The sequence below is a fragment of the Grampus griseus genome, assembly GCF_964374135.1.
Source record: "Grampus griseus genome assembly, chromosome: 4".
Taxonomy (NCBI): Eukaryota; Metazoa; Chordata; class Mammalia; order Artiodactyla; family Delphinidae; genus Grampus; species Grampus griseus.
In genome coordinates this window covers 143,303,290-143,320,382 of record NC_138997.1, presented here as the reverse complement: position 1 = coordinate 143,320,382, position 17,093 = coordinate 143,303,290, and the positions used below count along the sequence as shown (strand labels likewise).

Here is a 17,093-nt window from a genome sequence, read left to right as displayed (position 1 = left end):
GCTGCTGCAGGTCCCCGCCCCCCTGGGCTTGCCTGAAAGTGAGAGAAGAGCTCTCTTCCTTGCGAAGGGGGACACAGAAGCCACAGCCACACTGGGTCCTCCTGCCCTGCAGCGCCCCAGGACCCCGCACATGCCTGGCAGCTCAGGCTCTGCCACCAGCTCCCCCCTCGGCCTTCCTCCGAGCCCTAGGGTTGGCATCCCCCACCCAGGGCCCCCCAGCGCTGCTCTCCATTCTGATGTCTGGCGAGTACCCCATCTCCAAACTTCTTCCTCCTGGGGTAGTGAGGGTAAGTGAGCCTCTCTGGCGAGGCACTCACGCAGCTGAGCTCCAGTCGCTTAATAAAGCGTGTGCAACAGTCGCTTAATAAACGCAGGGGCGAGCCCGCAGCTTCCGGAGTCCCCTAGCGTTTCAACCCCAGGCGGGCAGGCAGAAGTGTCCTTCGCCCCCAGGCTTTCTGTGCTGCTCACGCCTCCGGGCTCAGCCTGTGCAGCTCCTTCTCAGTGAAGCCTCCCTGACACGTTTCACCCCCAGAGACCACCCTCTCTACACCGCCCCCTCCCTCCCAGCCTTCCGGGGCCTGAGCCCCTGGTGCGCGGCCGGGTGCTAACCGGGACTGCGCGCTGTGCAAATAGAAGCCTGCGCTCGGGCTCTCTGTGCGCCCGCCCCGCGCGGGGCCGCCCTCAGCGCAGGGCCCAGCGGTGCGACTGGAGGCCTCGCCGCGGAGCCGGGCTCCCACGCCCTCCGAGACCGCCGGGCGCCCCCGCCCCGCCCCGCCCCCTCTAATCCCCTCCGCGGGCAGAGGCGAGGCAAGCCGCGGCCCCGCCTCCGGACCGCCCCAGGGGAGGGGCGTGTCCCCGCGCCCGAGCGGGCCAGAGCGGGCGTGGCCGGGGCGGGGCGGGGCGGGCGCAGGCCGGCCTCCACTGGCTGCCGCGCGCCGGGCAGCCCGGGCTCAGTGCGCGGTGGCGGCGGCGGCGGCGGCGGCGGCGGCGGCGGCGGCGGCGCGGGCAGCTGGCGCTGCGCGGTCCAGCTCGGCCGGGCGCACGGACGCACCGCCGAGCCGACGGCCGGTGGGACGGGGCGCAGGCGCTGGGCCGGCGGGCAGCGAGCGCGAGCCAGAGCCGCGCTCAGTGAGTCGGGCGCCCGCTGCTGCCAGGTTGGTGCGTGGGGACCCGGCGGGCGCGAGGGGACCAGGCGGGCGCGCGGCAGGTCCAGAGCGCGCGGCAGGCTCGGATCCCGAGCGGTCTCTGCGGCGGGGCCCGGCCGGGGCGCGGGCTTCCAGCTCTGGAAAGTTTGCAGCCGCCGCCGCCGCCGCCCTGGGAGGGCTCTGCAGCAGCCAGGGAGGGAAGGGGGAGGGAGGGACCGCGGCGGGGAGGCGGCGGCCGGCGCCAGGCGGCCCGGGAGCCCTGGGCGGCGGCGGCGGGCGGGGCGGACGGGGATCGGAGGGGCCGGGGCGCAGGAGCCCTGCCACCGCCGCCTTCGCCCCTGCGCGCCCGAGTAACGAGTTGCCTGCCTCCTCCAACAGACTCCCGAGTGGCGCCCTCCCGCCGGTGCCAGAACCGGGCCATGGGGGGCAGCATGCTGGCGCGCGCCGCCTGAGGACGTCGTAACACCCTCCCCAGCTATGGGCGCCCCGGCTTGCGCCCTCGCGTTCTTTGTGGCCGTGGCAGTCGTGATGACCGGCGCCGTCTCCGGGTCCCCGGGCATGGAGCAGCGCGTCGTGCGGGGAGCAGCAGGTACGGAAGGACCCGACGGGTACTGGGGAGGGGCACTGGGCCCCGGCAGGCAGAAGCGTCGGGGCCGGGGAACGGGCGCCTGGGTGGGTGTGGGGCGCCGGAGATCAGAGTGGGCCCCAGGGCTTGCTCTGGGCTGGCATAGCGGGGCCAGCGTCCGGGTTTCTGCCGCCCTCCCTCCCCGGGGATCGGGGCCAGAGCTGGCGCGGCAGTTTGTGGGGCGCCTGGAGCCGCAGGGCTGCCACCCAAGTGCGAGGCTGCGGCGGCGAGCCGGGCACCGCGGTGGCGTCCGCAACCCCCGCCCCCAGCGGTTCCCCAGTGGGGCGCAGCCTGCTCCCGGGCGCTGTCGGGAGGGCTTGGGGACTGCGTTTCCACGATTCCCATTGTTCCGCGGGTTCTGCACTGACGGACAGTTTCTGCTGTTGGTGCCTCTCCCCCCAGCCCCCTTCGGGCCCCAGTTCGTGGCCAGCGTCAGCCAAAGCGAGAGGTTGGACTTTGGAGGGAGGGTATGAGAGTGCGTCAGCCCGGGGCCGGGCCCCAGCCCCTCAGTGGCCTGCATGACCAGGTGACACCTAGTGCCTCCGTTTCCCCCCACCCAGCTCTCTTGACCTGTGAGTTAAGATGACTGCCCCCAGGGGTGTGCAGCGAACGCCAGGCGGGGGCCGGGAGGTGAGAGGGCGGATGTCCGAGCGATGTGGAGTCGCGGAACCCCGCTGGCGGTCAAGGTCCAGGGGGACGTCGAGGGTCTGCGAGGAGGGCCCGTAGAGCCTGGGCAGGGGCGGGGCGGGAGCGCGTCTTGGCACCGGGCCCTGACCCGCACACGCACAAGGCCCTCGAGGTGCAGCGCGCGCTGACCCACGCTGCGCCCGGCCGAGCGCTCCGGGTGCCCACGCCCCGCACACGCGCTGCCAGGCCCCGGCAGAGAGGGGAGGCCGTAGGGAGCCCGCCCCCTGGAGACCAACAACTCCGGGGCGCTGGCGAGGACCGGCGTGGGCGAGGGGGCTGCGCGCACCGCTGTCCCCAGCCCGGCGGCGGCGCGGAGGGAGGCCTTCGCCCGGTGAGCTCACGCCCCACCCGGGCGAGACCCGAACAGCCGCTCCTTTGTACCTCGGCGCGGCCACAGACCGCGCATTGATGGCGGCCGGGCCTCGCGGGGAGGTGTGAGTCGAGCGGCTGCGGGCGCGCAGTGCCAGGGAGGCGGCGGCCGCGGGCTGGACGGAGGCAGATGGCGGCCCGCCCCTCCCTGCGTCCCCCGCGCCCCTTCCTCCGGCGGCGGCTGCGGCCTCCCGGAACAATGTCATTTTTTTATGAATGAAAGTGGGCTCGGCGCTTGAATGTGCGTGTCATTCAGCGGCGTGACAGAGGCCGTCGGGAGGTCAGGGCGCGCTTTTAGCGCTTGCTAGGGCGGCCCCCGCTTCCAGGGGCGCAGAATAGGCGGCCGCGGGGGGAGCCCCGAATTAGCATTCGCATTCAGATAAAGATATTACTCCCTACGGCCGGGGAATGTCAAATAGCCCCGGGGGAGGGGGCGGTGGGCGGAGCTCCAGACCTCCCGGACCCCCTGCGGCGCGGAGGTGGGGCAGTGGCCCCCTCCTTCCCCGCCTCGGGAAACTGGCAGCGCCCCCACCAGATGCGGGCCTGGGGTAGAGCGTCCTGAGGACCCCCCCAGGGGCTGGGGTGCCCGCGCACCGGGGCCCCTGTCCCCGCAGTAAAGTTGGTGAAACAGGTAGTGAGTTGATAGGTCAATAAACCTAATCCGGTTCCTGAAGGAGCTGGGCCACGAGCCAGGCAGTAAAAATACAAAGGCCTCGTGAAATTTACAAAGGTCCCAGCCTGGCACTTCCCGGGGAACATAAATTACGGAGCCGGAGCTGGCAGGGGTCACGGACACTGGGGAAGGTGTCCGCCGCTGGACTGCCCTGGCCACCCCAGGCCCCGCCAGGGCGGCCTCCATCTCCGCACGAAGCCACTGGCGGGGGCCCCCGCCAGGCAGGAAGGTTGATGGGTGCCCCCCCCCCCGGCCAGGAGGGGCCTCGGGGGGTGAGGGTACTTCCCAGGAAGGCGCTGGCGGCACCCTCCCCCACCTGCTCCTCCTCAGGGCTGGACTTTGAGCCCCGCGGGCCTCTGGGTGGTTCATTAACCTGCGCTGAGCCTGAGGCTGGACCTCTGGCCTCTGAGCCCCTGCACTGAGCCAAAGGTGCCCCCGCCCCCCCAGGCCCTCAAGTCCCACCTGGGGCCCTATCTGGGGCCTGGTGCGCCCCATTTTACAGTTGAACCTAGAGGGGAGCTAGGGGTCTCCTTGAGGAGGTAGGCGGGGCGTCTGCCCAGGTACCGGTTTGGGGGAGCGGGTGGCCAGGCCGGCCTGAGTGATTTACAAGTGAATGAAAGGTGAGGAGCCTCTTCAGGCTGGGGGACCGGGGGGCTCCCTGACCCCAGGCCCTGCTGGGCCCGAGGCTGCTGGCTGCCCACCCTGGTTCTGGTTGCTTTCCTGCAGCCTCAGTTTCCTCGCCTGTGCGGGATAACGGAAGGGTTGCTGGAGGATTAGGCTGGATAATCCTGTAAGCCCTCATTAGCCCGCCAGGCCTCTGGATCCCACCCTTTTCTTTTCCTCACTTTGTTACGAAACTTTTCATATTGTTTCCGGGTGGGGAGGGGACTGGGGAGGCAGGAAGGCCATGACTTCACGGTCCCTTTGGGGCGCGCCTCCCGGCTATTTAAAGCATGTACCTGGCATCAGAGACCTTCACCCACATCCAGAGCCAGAGGGCTTTGCTCTTCCTCTGTCGTCAGCTCCAGGTGCCTCCTCTGAATCGGGTCTGGATTTGATGCTTGTTCCCTGGGGTCTCCTCCAGGCCCCTCTCACGGAGGGTGGCCCGACCCCTGCACACCCCACATGCATTGAGCGGGTCTCAACTGTAGTGACCCCAAACCGGGAGCGAGTTCCGCCAGCAGGGCTCGCGGCCCTCTGGAGCAGGCTGGCACCACTCCGGTTGCGGCCTGGTGGACATCAATCCTGGGGTGTAGCCCTGGGGCAGGGGGGTCTCGCGCCCCCTATTTTCACCGGCTCCAGTGCTTTAACTGCTTGTGGTGGCCCCCCTGGCCTGCCAGTGGGGGAAACTGAGTCACAGGGCCCGTGAGTGGCAGATTCAGGAGGATTCTGGGCCTGGGAGACGTGCCCGAAGGCCCGGCTTGGCCCCTCCAGGACACAGTACCCCTTGGCGGCCCCCTCACCGAGCTCAGGCCTTTGGCGGGGGTGCAGGCTGGAACAGGTGCTGTGGGACCCACGGGGGCGGACATTCCACCTCTGCCCACCCCCGCATGGCACGTGGGCACCCACCATGGCACAGAGGACATTTGTCTTCCCACATGTGTGGCGCCAGTGCCTGTGTGGGTGTGGACGGGCCCCCTTTTGTTGATCAAGAAAGCCTCCTTCCTGAGGCCATTGTGGTGGGAGCTGAGGAGCCCACAGCCCCTAGGCAGAGTGCCCCCTTGGGCCCTGCCCGTCATTCTGTGTCCCCCCGCCTGACACCACCGCCGCCCCCGCCTTGGCGTTGCCTGGTCTCCCCCGGGTCCTCTGTGGCGCGGAGTGGATTGGATCTGCAGGAAGTGGAGGTGCTACTGCCGTCCCTGCCCTGGTCCGGAGGTCCCCGGCCTCTACGGCCACCTAGTGGAGCAGGGTCCTGGGCAGGTCCGGGGCTGGCCCTCGGCGGAGTGCTGGGTCCTCCCAGCCCCCTGCTGGACCAGGTTGAAGCGAATACTTGTGCGGATGGCTTGACCTGCCTTTGCCACCCAGACCAAACCGGAACCAACCACTGTTGCCCTTGGGCCAGGGCCTGGGGCTGAGGCAGCCGCAGCCAGCCTGTTCTCGGCCTTCTGGGGGGCCTCAGCCGGCTCCCGGCACTGGGTGGTCCCCACATAACACCGTGGCCGGGACTGGGGGTCTGAAAGTCAAGCCAGGAGCCCCCGACTGTGGGGACCCTGGGAATGCAGACCCCATGGGCACTTCAGGGACCCTTCTGGTGGGCGCCGAGCTTGTGGAACCTCCTGAGGTGGGGGGCAGAACGGGGCCCGTCAGAGGAGCCAGGGACTGGCGTGGCCAGAACGGGCAGCTGGGCCCTCGAATCTAGGCCGTGCGTCGGCAGAATGACAAGTAACGGTGTGACCGACCCAGCTGGGTCTGCGTGGTGGGACCACCCAGCCCTGTCCCGGGCCCAGAGCCCAGGCTGCCTGCCTGCGCTATGCATTGCCCAGCTCTGGCAGGGAGGCCTGGGGGGGCTGGTCAGCCCCTGGGTCCCAGGCCTTGTTGGCCCCTTGGGATCTGGACGGCCACTGGTCGGGGAGGGGCGCAGGGGCCACAGTGGACATGCGCCCTCGGCAAGGACCCTCCACCCCGACTTCTCGGCACCTGCGGGGAGAGGTGGGCCGGGCCTCCTCAGCCTGGCCTGGCGGTGCCTGCTCTGGCCTCGCCGCCAGCCGAGTCTGCAGTCTTCCTCCCCTCGCCTGTGTCCATCTGTAAGATGAGGGGTCCTAGGTCCCCTCACCCCACTGGCCACAACTGGTACCACGTCTGTGTATTTCTAGCCTCCTTCTGGGTATGTGTTCTCTCTGATTTACTGCGGAGGTGTAGTCTGAGTCGGGGTTCAGGCTGTCCATGCCCCTGAGAGCCTCCACTCTGGGCTGGCCTTGCCGGCATCAGCTTGGGGCTCTTCTGGAAGGCTTGGGGGTGTTGTCTGACTGCGGCGCTCCCTTCTGGGGCTGGGCAGGTCCCGAACTGGTTTTGAAGCCAAGATGAGGGGTGGGGGGCACCAGGTGGGCACCCCCTCCTGGGATGAATTGTCTTGTCACTACCCCGCTCGTCCCCACCTCCGAGCCTCTGTTTTAGCTGAGGTCGGCCAAACACAGCACGCCCACCTCCTGCTTCGCTGCTGCCCGTGAGGTCGGAGCGGATGCTGCATTTCTAAATCACTGAAAAGAATCAAAGGAAAATTGGACGCTCTGAAACTGGAGTGTTCCGTGTCTACAGACAGTGCTGGACTGGAGCGGCCCCTCCCGCTTCCTCGCGTGTCCTCTACATAAGCGCTACCACAGCAGGGTCGTCCTCGGGACGGAGACCTGGTGGCACTACGAACAGTGCCCGCTCCCGGCCCTGTGGGACAGTCGGCAGGACCACAGGCTCTTCCGTCTCCTGGGCCCACCTCAGCCCCCACAGGCCCCAGCCTTCCCCCGGCGCGTGCGGTGCCACAGTGTGGGGTGCGGAGCCCCCCGGCGCCCCTGGTTTGGGGGGCGCCTGCCTCATGGGCCCCCATCTTGCCCGCAGAGGTCCCGGGCCCTGAGCCTGGCCAGCAGGAGCTGGTCTTTGGCAGCGGGGACACCGTGGAGCTGAGCTGCCACTGGCCCGTGGGGGCTCCCTCAGGGCCCACGGTCTGGGTGAAGGACGGCGTGGGGCTGGCGCCCTCAGACCGCATCCTGGTGGGGCCGCAGCGGCTGCAGGTGCTCAACGCCTCCCATGAGGACGCCGGGGCCTACAGCTGCCGCCAGCGCCTCACGCAGAGTGTCCTGTGCCACTTCACCGTGCGCGTGACAGGTAGGGCCTGCTGGGGCCCACGACGCTCCCGAGGGTCCTGGTGGCCTTGGGGGAGGGGAGGCCCCCGGAGGCGCCGTCGGAGTGAGGGGCCCCTGCCTGGTTGCAGGGCCACCTCCCACATTTCCCTCTCGCCTGCGCTACAGATGCTCCGTCCTCAGGAGACGATGAAGATGGGGAAGACGAAGCTGAAGACACAGGTGAGGCCGGGTTCCAGGCGTGCGGGGCTGCCCAGGGCTGGGGACCGACCTCCCACTGGGGCCCTGCTCACCAGGCAGGGGAGAGACCGAGGTCTGGGGGCCAACTCCGTGGGGGCCCCTTAGTGTGGGGTGGCGGCGATGCGTGCCCAGCTCTGGGCTCCGGGTGGCAGGTGACGGGTGGGATGGGGCACCGTGCTGTGGGGAGGGGACTGGGGCCCGGGGCTCCAGGAGCAGCCGGGGGGCCGGTGTGGCTGGGGCCGGGGCAGTGAGGCCTGTGGGCGAGGTGGCCCGTCCCACGTGTGACTGAGACAGGGCAGGCGGCAGCGGACAGAGGGGTTAGGGCCGGTGGGAGGCGACTGAGACAGTGCGGGTGGGGGGGGGTGGCGCTGAGCAGCAGGGACAGCAGGTCCCGGCATATCACTGTGAAGGGGCTGCGCGGTGCTTTCCGGTGACAGGCTGGGGTGACAGCGCCTGGAACAGTGAGCAGCAAGGGCTTTGCCCAGCGGGCGGGGGCCGGCTCAGGGAGGTGGCGTCTGGTTTTGGAGGAGCTGAGTTTGAGATGCCCCGAGATGCGGGACGGGGGTGAGGGCCCGGCGGGCGCCCCGCCGCCTCCCGCCTGTCCCCTGTGTGTCCCGCTCGCCCTGGCCGTCCCAGGCAGGGGGTTGGCGTTCTTCTTCCTGAGTGGGCTCAGGGCCACGCAGCAGGGCTGCTGGCAGAGCTGCCTTCCTGAAGGCATCGCGGTCTCCAGTCCCAGGGAACGGCCCCTCCCTGCCGGGCTCCCCGGGCCACCCTGGGGTGTCTGACACCGGCCCCCAGAGCTCTGGAGGCGCCACCCCCGGCGCCTGCCCACACTGCTCCCCACCCGGGCTTCGGCACCCTCTCGGAGGTGGCTGCACGGATGGCAGCAGGGTCGCGGGGAAAGGCTCCCTCCCTCCTGGGGACACCCACCCAGCCTCCCCGTGGTGGGAATGCAGCCTCACCCCAGCCCCAAGGGAGAAAAGCCAGTTGGGCTGTGAGGGTGGGGGTGGGACGGTCCTGGAAAACAGGATGGGGGAGCAGGGCCTCCCAGACACCCTTTCACCGCGTCCCCACCTGGCGCCCATGGTGTGGAGAGTGGCTCCTGGCCGGTCTCAAGGCTCCGGGTTCTGCGGGTGGCTGGGTCTTGCCTCCTGGTGAGCTCCCGAGGCCTGGCCCTGCCCGTGCATGCAGCCGGGCTTCCTAGCCCGCTGTGACCTGGTCCCTCTGCGGGCTGCGTCTCCCCTCTGGTGGGCCTGCCTGGGTGGGTGGGTGCTCCCCTGGGAGGACACCTTTGCGTCGTGAAGGCTCCTGGGCCGTGGTGTGGCGCCCGGGGTCCTCTCGGCTGGAGGAGGTGCTTGAGGGAAGTGGACGGGAAGGGAGGGGACCTGGCTTTTGAATGCCAGGAGGTGGCCACCTGAGGCCACCGAAGGCTCGTCCAGCCCAAGCAGGGGTCTTCAAAAGGCCGACCTTTCCTACACAGGAGGGGAGACTGAGGCTGGCGCGGGGCAGGCAGGCCTCTACTCCCACCCTGGTCACAGCCTTCCCGCGCCCTTCTGCCAGCAGGGGCCCCTTACTGGACACGGCCCGAGCGGATGGACAAGAAGCTGCTGGCGGTGCCGGCGGCCAACACGGTTCGCTTCCGCTGCCCAGCCGCCGGCAACCCCACCCCGTCCATCTCCTGGCTGAAGAACGGCAAGGAGTTCCGAGGCGAGCACCGCATCGGGGGCATCAAGGTGGGCCCGGCGGGGGGCGCTGGGGCCTCGGTGCCGGCCAGCAGGGCACAGCCCGCCGTCCGCTCACCCGTGTCCACCTGCAGCTGCGGCACCAGCAGTGGAGCCTGGTCATGGAGAGCGTGGTGCCTTCGGACCGCGGCAACTACACGTGCGTCGTGGAGAACAAGTTCGGCAGCATCCGGCAGACGTACACTCTGGACGTGCTGGGTGAGGCCCGGGCTGGCGGGTGCGGGCGGCAAGCGGGCGCGGGTCAGGCAGCCTCTGAGCGCCCCCTGTCCCGCAGAGCGCTCCCCGCACCGGCCCATCCTGCAGGCGGGGCTGCCCGCCAACCAGACGGCGGTGCTGGGCAGCGACGTGGAATTCCACTGCAAGGTGTACAGCGACGCGCAGCCCCACATCCAGTGGCTCAAGCACGTGGAGGTGAACGGCAGCAAAGTGGGGCCCGACGGCACACCCTATGTCACGGTGCTCAAGGTGGGCCCCGCCGCGCCGCTGGCTGGGTGGGGCAGGCGGGCTGGGGGCGGGGCACTCCTTGCAGGTGAGCCATCAGGCCCGGCCCCGCGGGGGCCCCTTTCGCCGGGGACAGGGAGGGCATCCCAGGCAGGAGGCCTGTCGTGTTTAAGGGACGGGGGTCGGGGCACAGGCTTTGGACCTGCGGGGAGAAGCAGCGGGGGGGGGTCGGCTCGGGAGGTGGGGCCCGGCCCAGCACGCCAGGACCTACAGTGAGCCCTGTGTCCTTGCGCCCTTGTGTGCCTTCAGACGGCCACCCGCCCACCTCACTGGGTCCTCAGGGCAGGACCGCCTGAGCTTTGTTCCCACGGCCCCGGGGGTGGGGGCCCCCCGAGTTGGGGTGATTGCGACACTTGCAGCCCAAAGAGAAACATCTGTTTAGAGACGAGATGGGCCTGCGGGGCGGGAGCAGGGGTCCAGACTAGCCGCGGGGCGGTGCCGGGTGCTCTCGGCCCAGCCGTGTGGCAGCCGGGGCCCCCCGCGGTGGGCAGCTCCAGTGCCCTGGGAGGGCCTCTCTGAGCGCCACCAGACAGGGCTGCGCTCCGGGCTGTTGGGGTGGATGAGGGGAAGGCGCATCCGCGGAGACGACAGCCGCCTCCAGGCAGTCTTCCTAGCTGGCACAGCCTAGTCCGCCCATCCGTTCCTTGGGGGTCTCAGAGCCTCAGAGCCTGGGGTCTAGACAGGCCCGCTCCTGCGCGGCCACTTCCATGCCCGGCGGGGCTTCCGCGCCTGAGCCGGGTCTCTTGTCCCTGCAGTCGTGGATCAGTGAGAGTGTGGAGGCCGACGCGCGCCTCCGCCTGGCCAATGTGTCCGAGCGCGACGGGGGCGAGTACCTCTGTCGAGCCTCCAATTTCATAGGCGTGGCTGAGAAGGCCTTTTGGCTGCGTGTTCACGGGCCCCAAGCAGGTAACAACTCTGTCCCACGCCTGCCTGGCACGCCGAGCTCCAGCTCCGACGCCCTGGCCCTGCGCCCACCCGCACGCCCCGCCGCTCGTGCCCCGTCCCCGGCTCACACTCTGCTCCTGGCGTGGCCACATCTGCGCCGCCGCCTCTCTGGCCTCCGCCGTGACCGCCTGCTTTGAGCCCCCGTGGCCTGTGCCGACCCGCCTGCACCCCCGTGCGCACTCCTCCCCCCACCCCCCTGCCCGGAGGACCTCAGCCCCGAGGCCGGGCCGGAGCCCGTCTTCCGCTGCTCTGGCTCTCGCGCTCTCCCTCCATCCCTCTCTCTGGCCCCTGCTCCCGCTGCTGCTCACTTCCTGCCCATCTCTGTCGCCTGCCCGCCCGCCTCCCCTCCTGGTGCGCGCTAACCCCTCCTGCTGTGCAGCCGGTCGCACGCCTGGCTCACCTGGGACAGAGGACTTGCCGGTGGAGGGACTGGCTTCAGGCTCGGTGTGGACGCACGAGGCAGGGGGCCCTCGGCCGCCGTGGCCGTGGCCGTGGTGGTGGTGGCGGCGTTTTCCTTGCAGCCTGGCTGGATCGTCGCCGCGTGGACTCTGGCTGTGGTGCCCGCGGGAGGTGCTGGCGCTCTCCTATCGCGCTCTGTTCTTTCTTTGTAGACGGCGGGCGCTAACACCACCGACAAGGAGCTAGAGGTTCTGTCCTTGCGCAATGTCACCTTTGAGGACGCGGGGGAGTACACGTGTCTGGCGGGCAATTCTATCGGGTTTTCCCATCACTCTGCGTGGCTGGTGGTGCTGCCAGGTACCAGCTCCTGCTGCGCTCGCTCTGCGCCTGTCCTCTCGGGGCTGCAGCTCGGGACACGCCAACGCCATCGGGGACAGGCAGGGGACCGCAGAGCCCTCGAGCCAGGCCCTGTGCCCGGTATGGGGACAGAGCCCACACGGCCCTGTCTTGGCCCAGAGGGCCTCCCTCGAGCGCCCCATCCCAACGGGGTCCCCCGCAGCCGATACGGTGGCTTTGGTGTCTCCCGGGTGGCGGGTGAGGGTGCCGCTGGCTCCGCTGGGCTCTTTCTGTCCTGGGTCTGCCCCTCCTGGCCCAGGCATTTCTGGCTGCTGGACCTTCAACGAGTAGGCCCTTCAGGCCTCAGCACTCGCACCAGGGGAGCTGAGCCCCCGGCCCGGCCCAGGGCGGCCCGCGGGGGCTCCTGAGAGGCTGGGCCAGGCCCCCAACGCCCGTGTCTTTGCAGCTGAGGAGGAGCTGGTGGAGGCTGGTGAGGCTGGCAGTGTGTACGCAGGTGTCCTCAGCTACGGGGTGGGCTTCCTCCTCTTCATCCTGGTGGTGGCCGCTGTGACCCTCTGCCGCCTGCGCAGCCCCCCCAAGAAGGGCCTGGGCTCGCCCGCCGTGCACAAGGTCTCCCGCTTCCCGCTCAAGCGACAGGTAACAGAAAGTAGATACCAGGTTCCGAGCTGCCCGTGCCCCTGCCCCTGCCTCCCGGGCTCCCACGCTCAGTCCCCTTCCTAGTGTCAAGGCCTGGGGCCTGGGGCCTGCCCGGGGACAGCCCTTCTGCTGTGGGGGGCGCCAAGCCCTCAGTGGTCTCTGTGGTCACCGCACAGAGCCGGGTCACTCTGGGCACAGAACATTTTAGAAGTCTTCGCTCAGTGCTGTGCAGGAGTCAGGCAGCCATCCCAGGCCCAGCCTCGGCCTACGGTCCGAGGGGGCCGCACCCTCGCCCCCGTGCCCCGGCCGTGCGGCCCCGCAGCACCAACCTGCCCCTGCTGACCCAAGCAGGTGTCCTTGGAGTCCAGCTCGTCCATGAGCTCCAACACGCCGCTGGTGCGGATCGCCCGGCTGTCCTCGGGGGAGGGCCCCGCGCTGGCCAACGTCTCTGAGCTCGAGCTGCCCGCCGACCCCAAGTGGGAGCTGTCCCGGGCCCGGTCAGTGGTGTGCGAAGGCCTGGGGCCCTGGCCCGGGGGGGCGGGGGACGCACACACGGTGGGGGCCGGTGGTGGGGAGGGGCCCCACTCAGACCCGGCTGCATTCAGATGGGAATCAGGTAGGCCACTGCCGGAGATGGGGCTGGGGCGTGGCGGGGAGGACCCGCCCCAGGAAGTGCTCTCACCGGCCCAGAGGCCGGGGTGGGGGGGTGGGGGCAAGGTCCTCCACCAGCACGAGCACGGTCGCCGGGGCGAGGGTGGTGGGCTTCCTGGAGGCGGTGGCACTGCACCTCAGGCTGCCTGGGACAGTGCCTCGAGCGGGCGGGCGTGCTCATCGCTTCTCTGCTTTTGCCGCCAGGCTGACTCTGGGCAAGCCTCTCGGGGAGGGCTGCTTCGGCCAGGTGGTCATGGCAGAGGCTATCGGCATCGACAAGGACCGGGCTGCCAAGCCCGTCACGGTGGCGGTGAAGATGCTGAAAGGTGAGGGAGGGACGTGGCGAGGGGAGCCTGGACAGGGCTGGGGCGGCCCAGCCTGACAAAACCCCCTCCCCGCACAGATGACGCCACAGATAAGGACCTGTCGGACCTGGTGTCCGAGATGGAGATGATGAAGATGATCGGGAAACACAAGAACATCATCAACCTGCTGGGCGCCTGCACGCAGGGCGGTGGGTGCTGGGCCCGTGGCGGGCGGCGGGCGGCCCCCAGGTGCAGCCCCCTCTGAGACCCCGGTGCTCGCAGGGCCCCTGTACGTGCTGGTGGAGTACGCGGCCAAGGGCAACCTGCGGGAGTACCTGCGGGCGCGGCGGCCCCCGGGCACGGACTACTCCTTCGACACTTGCCGGCTGCCCGAGGAGCAGCTCACCTTCAAGGACCTGGTTTCCTGCGCCTACCAGGTGGCGCGGGGCATGGAGTACCTCGCCTCGCAGAAGGTGAGCACCGGTGGGGCCGGGCCGGCCGGGGGGCGGAGGGAGCAGCCGGTGGCGACCGCCTCAACCCCGGTCCTGTCCCCAGTGCATCCACAGGGACCTGGCCGCCCGCAACGTGCTGGTGACCGAGGACAACGTGATGAAGATCGCGGACTTTGGCCTGGCCCGCGACGTGCACAACCTCGACTACTACAAGAAGACCACCAATGTGAGCCCGGCCTGGGGAGGGTGGGGGACTCAAGCCGGGAGGGCGCCTGGCGGTCAACAAGCCCCGTTCCTCCTCCCAGGGCCGCCTGCCCGTGAAGTGGATGGCGCCCGAGGCCTTGTTTGACCGCGTCTACACCCACCAGAGTGACGTGTATGTGGCCCCCAGACCCGGGCGGGGGTGGGGTGGGGAGCCGGGCGGGGCACAGGCCACACCAGGGCAGGGGCCGGGGAGCTGTGGGGCAGAGCCGGCCACCATCGGTAGCCCCCTGCACCCCACTGGGGTCTGTCCTGGGGCTTCCGCATGCACGGGGGACCGCGGGCGGTAGGGTGGGCTGACGGTGCCGCGCCCCCGCCGCCCACAGCTGGTCCTTCGGTGTCCTGCTCTGGGAGATCTTCACGCTGGGGGGCTCGCCGTACCCCGGCATCCCCGTGGAGGAGCTCTTCAAGCTGCTGAAGGAAGGCCACCGCATGGACAAGCCGGCCAACTGCACGCACGATCTGTGAGCACACGCACCCGCCTGTCACCTCGGGACCCCGCTGGGCCCCCACTGAGCCCCGCCCCCGGGCAGGGGGAGGGCCGGCCTCGAGGCTGTTCCCAAGGGAGGGGGACTGGCGCGGTGTGCGGGCGCAGGGAAGGGCCCACCTGAGTGCCGCCCGCAGGTACATGATCATGCGTGAGTGCTGGCACGCCGTGCCCTCCCAGAGGCCCACCTTCAAGCAGCTGGTGGAAGACCTGGACCGCGTGCTCACTGTTACATCCACCGACGTGAGTTCGGGCCCCACTGCCGCCCCCCGCCCACCCCCCGCCCCGGGCCTGGACAGCTCGGGCGTTGGAGGTGGCGTAGCACTGACCGCAACCCCACCCCGGCCCGCCTGCAGGAGTACCTCGACCTGTCGGTGCCCTTCGAGCAGTACTCGCCGGGCGGCCAGGACACCCCCAGCTCCGGCTCCTCAGGGGACGACTCCGTGTTCGCCCATGACCTGCTGCCCCCGGCCCCGCCAGGCAGCGGGGGCTCGCGGACGTGAAGGGCCGCGGCCTGCGGGCCAAGCCCCCATCAACGTGAGAGCGGACCCCAGCCTGCCGTGCTGCCGCTGGTGTGCCGTGACCAACGGGTCTCACCGGCCTGGGCTCAAGACCTGGAACAGGTGGACAGATGGACAGACAACTTCCACATGTGTGCATGTGTGCACTCGTGTGTGCTCGGGGTCCCCGGCGTGCCCGCCCTGCTGTATGGTGACCTCCTGGCCACCTGGGCCGGCAGCACCGGTGGACCGGACGTAGAATGTAAGGGGCTTCTCCCGTGGGGTCCCTCAGGGCAGGGAGCCGGGCCCCTCCCCAGGCTCCCCTGACCCCCGCTGCCACCCCACAGGGAGCATCGGGGTGGGCCGGGCTCCAGTGTCCAGAGTGGGCTGAGGCCCCCCCTCCAAGTGCCCAAGCTGAGCCTACAGGGAAGCCCCCGTGTGGCACACCTCCCACCCAAGTGGCACCTTGCGCCTGGGGTGAGTGTTAGCGGCTCCCCACCTCCAGGCCTCCCCACTTCCCACCTTGACCCTCAGAGACTGAAATTACGGGTACTTGAAGGCGGGAGCCTTTAACTTCTATCCGAAAGGTGTATTCCAGAAATGAGTGTACATTTATATAAATAGATGCCGTGTATATGATATACACATACATATATATATAAATATCTATATGGAAGAGGCAGGCTGGTACAACTGAGGCACGGGGCCCTGAGGGTGCAGGGGCCGGGGTGCCCTAGTCGAGCGAGGCGCCCTGGGGGCTCGCTGTTGAGACGCAAAAACCAGCAGAGGTTGGAGGGGCTTTTCTGGCACCGCAGTTTTGTTTTAAAAATTGTTCCTGGACCTGTATGTTTGTAAAGCTATTTATCGACCCCCAGAGCCTGTGTCCCCGTCACTCCCCAGGCTCCTAGCGTTCAGCCAGCTGCACGGCAGAGGCTTAAGTTTTAACTTATTAACAGTGAGAGGGTTTATGCTTTGTTTAGGGGCATTGCTGAGGGTGTGTCCAGCCCACACCCCAAGGCCAGAGCCAGCCCCCGGCACCCTAAAGGGTCGTTAATAGTTCGAGATGATTCCGAGGGGATATTTTACTCCCTTTGGCCTTCTTTTGCAGGAGAAGTAGATTTCTATAGGAGTTTTCTTCAGATTTATTTTGTTAGACTTCAAAGCAAGCTGGTATTTTCATACAGGTTCTTCTGATTGCCACGTGTTCCAGGCAGGGAGGCAGTTTCGGGGCGGGGGGGCAGCCCTGCATGCAGGTTCAGATGTTAGATGTTACAAGTTTATATATATCTATATATATAATTTATTGAGTTTTTACAAGACGTAGAGTTAACACTTCTTACGCAACGCTTCTAGACTTTTGTAGCCCGGACTGCTACCTTTCAAAGCTTGGGAGAGAAAGCCACAAATTCAGTTTTGTTACTTTTTGTACTGTTAATGGCCCTGAGTTTGGGCGGCTGTTCTCTGCTTGTCAGCGGGCTCAGGGTGGTCTCGGTTCTCAGGGCCCCCAGCCTTGTGGGGGCCAAAGGTGTTGGCCCAAACCAGCAGACGTGCTTTCCAAAAAATAAACAGACAACTGGTTCAGATCCATGCTTTCTTGTCTCCTGTCCTGGAGTCCCGGGCAGCTCCCGGGTACTCACTGCCCACCTGGGGCGAGTCCTGTCATCTGTCCCCCGAGGAGGGAGGGGTCACTAGTTGCTGCTGGAGCAACAGCTGCGGGGGTGGGGGCCCCAGACTAGACTGGCTGCCTGGGTCTTGCGCTCTCCAAGGCTTTCCAGCCCAGGTCTTTGGCTCAGAGACGATGTGTCCTGGGCAGAGCTAGGGTGAGGGTGATCCGGTGTGCCCAGCTGCACAGGGGCCCGACGCTGGCAGGGCGGAACCTCAGGGTCACCAGTGGTCTTCACTGCCTTGGTCGGGGGTCTCCAAGGGCAGGGAATGCAAGTGATGTGTTTGTGGGAGAAGGCAATGGGGAAATCCTCTGGGCCTGCCCATCCCCTATCTGCCCCCAGCTCGTGGAGTTCAGGGGCCCTGAGGGTCACATCCAGGTAACTGTTGCTGGTTCCAAGGCCTCCCTCTCCTCACCCTGCCCCTGGTGTCTGCCTACCCTGTCAGCTGGGGGAGGGGGACGTTTCTAGGTGGGTCCCCCCCATGGAGCCCCACGTAAACCAAGCCCTCACCTGGCGCCCTGAGTCAGCCGTCTGCACTCCTGGCCACACTCCTGCTCCTGGCTGGCTTCCCACCCCCTCCCGGGCCTGGCACCCGCCTTGGGCCCCACCATTGTCCCCTGCGCTCCGCCACCGCCACTCCTTCAACTTTGGGCAGGTGCTGCA

The 17,093-nt window shown here is 68.3% G+C and overlaps 1 protein-coding gene across 8 annotated transcripts; it reads left to right on the top strand.

The window, feature by feature from the left end:
- The first annotated feature begins 1,549 nt into the window (after positions 1-1,549).
- On the top strand, positions 1,550-16,328 carry FGFR3 (fibroblast growth factor receptor 3). 8 transcript variants are annotated; one of them, XM_082653898.1, is made up of 17 exons: positions 1,550-1,734; positions 7,049-7,315; positions 7,459-7,512; positions 9,094-9,263; positions 9,347-9,470; positions 9,547-9,737; positions 11,330-11,474; positions 11,920-12,110; positions 12,462-12,607; positions 12,966-13,087; positions 13,165-13,275; positions 13,349-13,539; positions 13,622-13,744; positions 13,824-13,894; positions 14,106-14,243; positions 14,404-14,509; positions 14,623-16,328. In XM_082653898.1, the coding sequence occupies exons 1-17, from the start codon at positions 1,623-1,625 to the stop codon at positions 14,767-14,769; spliced, it is 2,409 nt and encodes an 802-aa protein (XP_082510024.1). In that variant the 5' UTR covers positions 1,550-1,622; the 3' UTR covers positions 14,770-16,328. The 8 variants fall into 8 exon arrangements, with proteins under 8 accessions (XP_082510024.1, XP_082510026.1, XP_082510022.1 ...); XM_082653900.1 differs by having other exon boundaries at positions 12,459-12,607; XM_082653896.1 differs by lacking the exon at positions 11,330-11,474 and adding an exon at positions 10,529-10,679.
- The last annotated feature ends 765 nt before the right edge of the window (positions 16,329-17,093 follow it).

What these genes read in the sequence shown, in the direction of transcription:
- FGFR3 (XM_082653895.1), top strand. Translation starts at nt 1,623, where the DNA reads ATGGGCGCCCCGGCTTGCGCCCTCGCGTTCTTTGTGGCCGTGGCAGTC. An exon ending in CTTCACCGTGCGCGTGACAG is followed by an intron (nt 7,316 to 7,458) that starts GTAGGGCCTGCT and finishes CCTGCGCTACAG; the next exon opens with ATGCTCCGTCCTCAGGAGAC. An exon ending in AGTACCTCGCCTCGCAGAAG is followed by an intron (nt 13,540 to 13,621) that starts GTGAGCACCGGT and finishes TCCTGTCCCCAG; the next exon opens with TGCATCCACAGGGACCTGGC.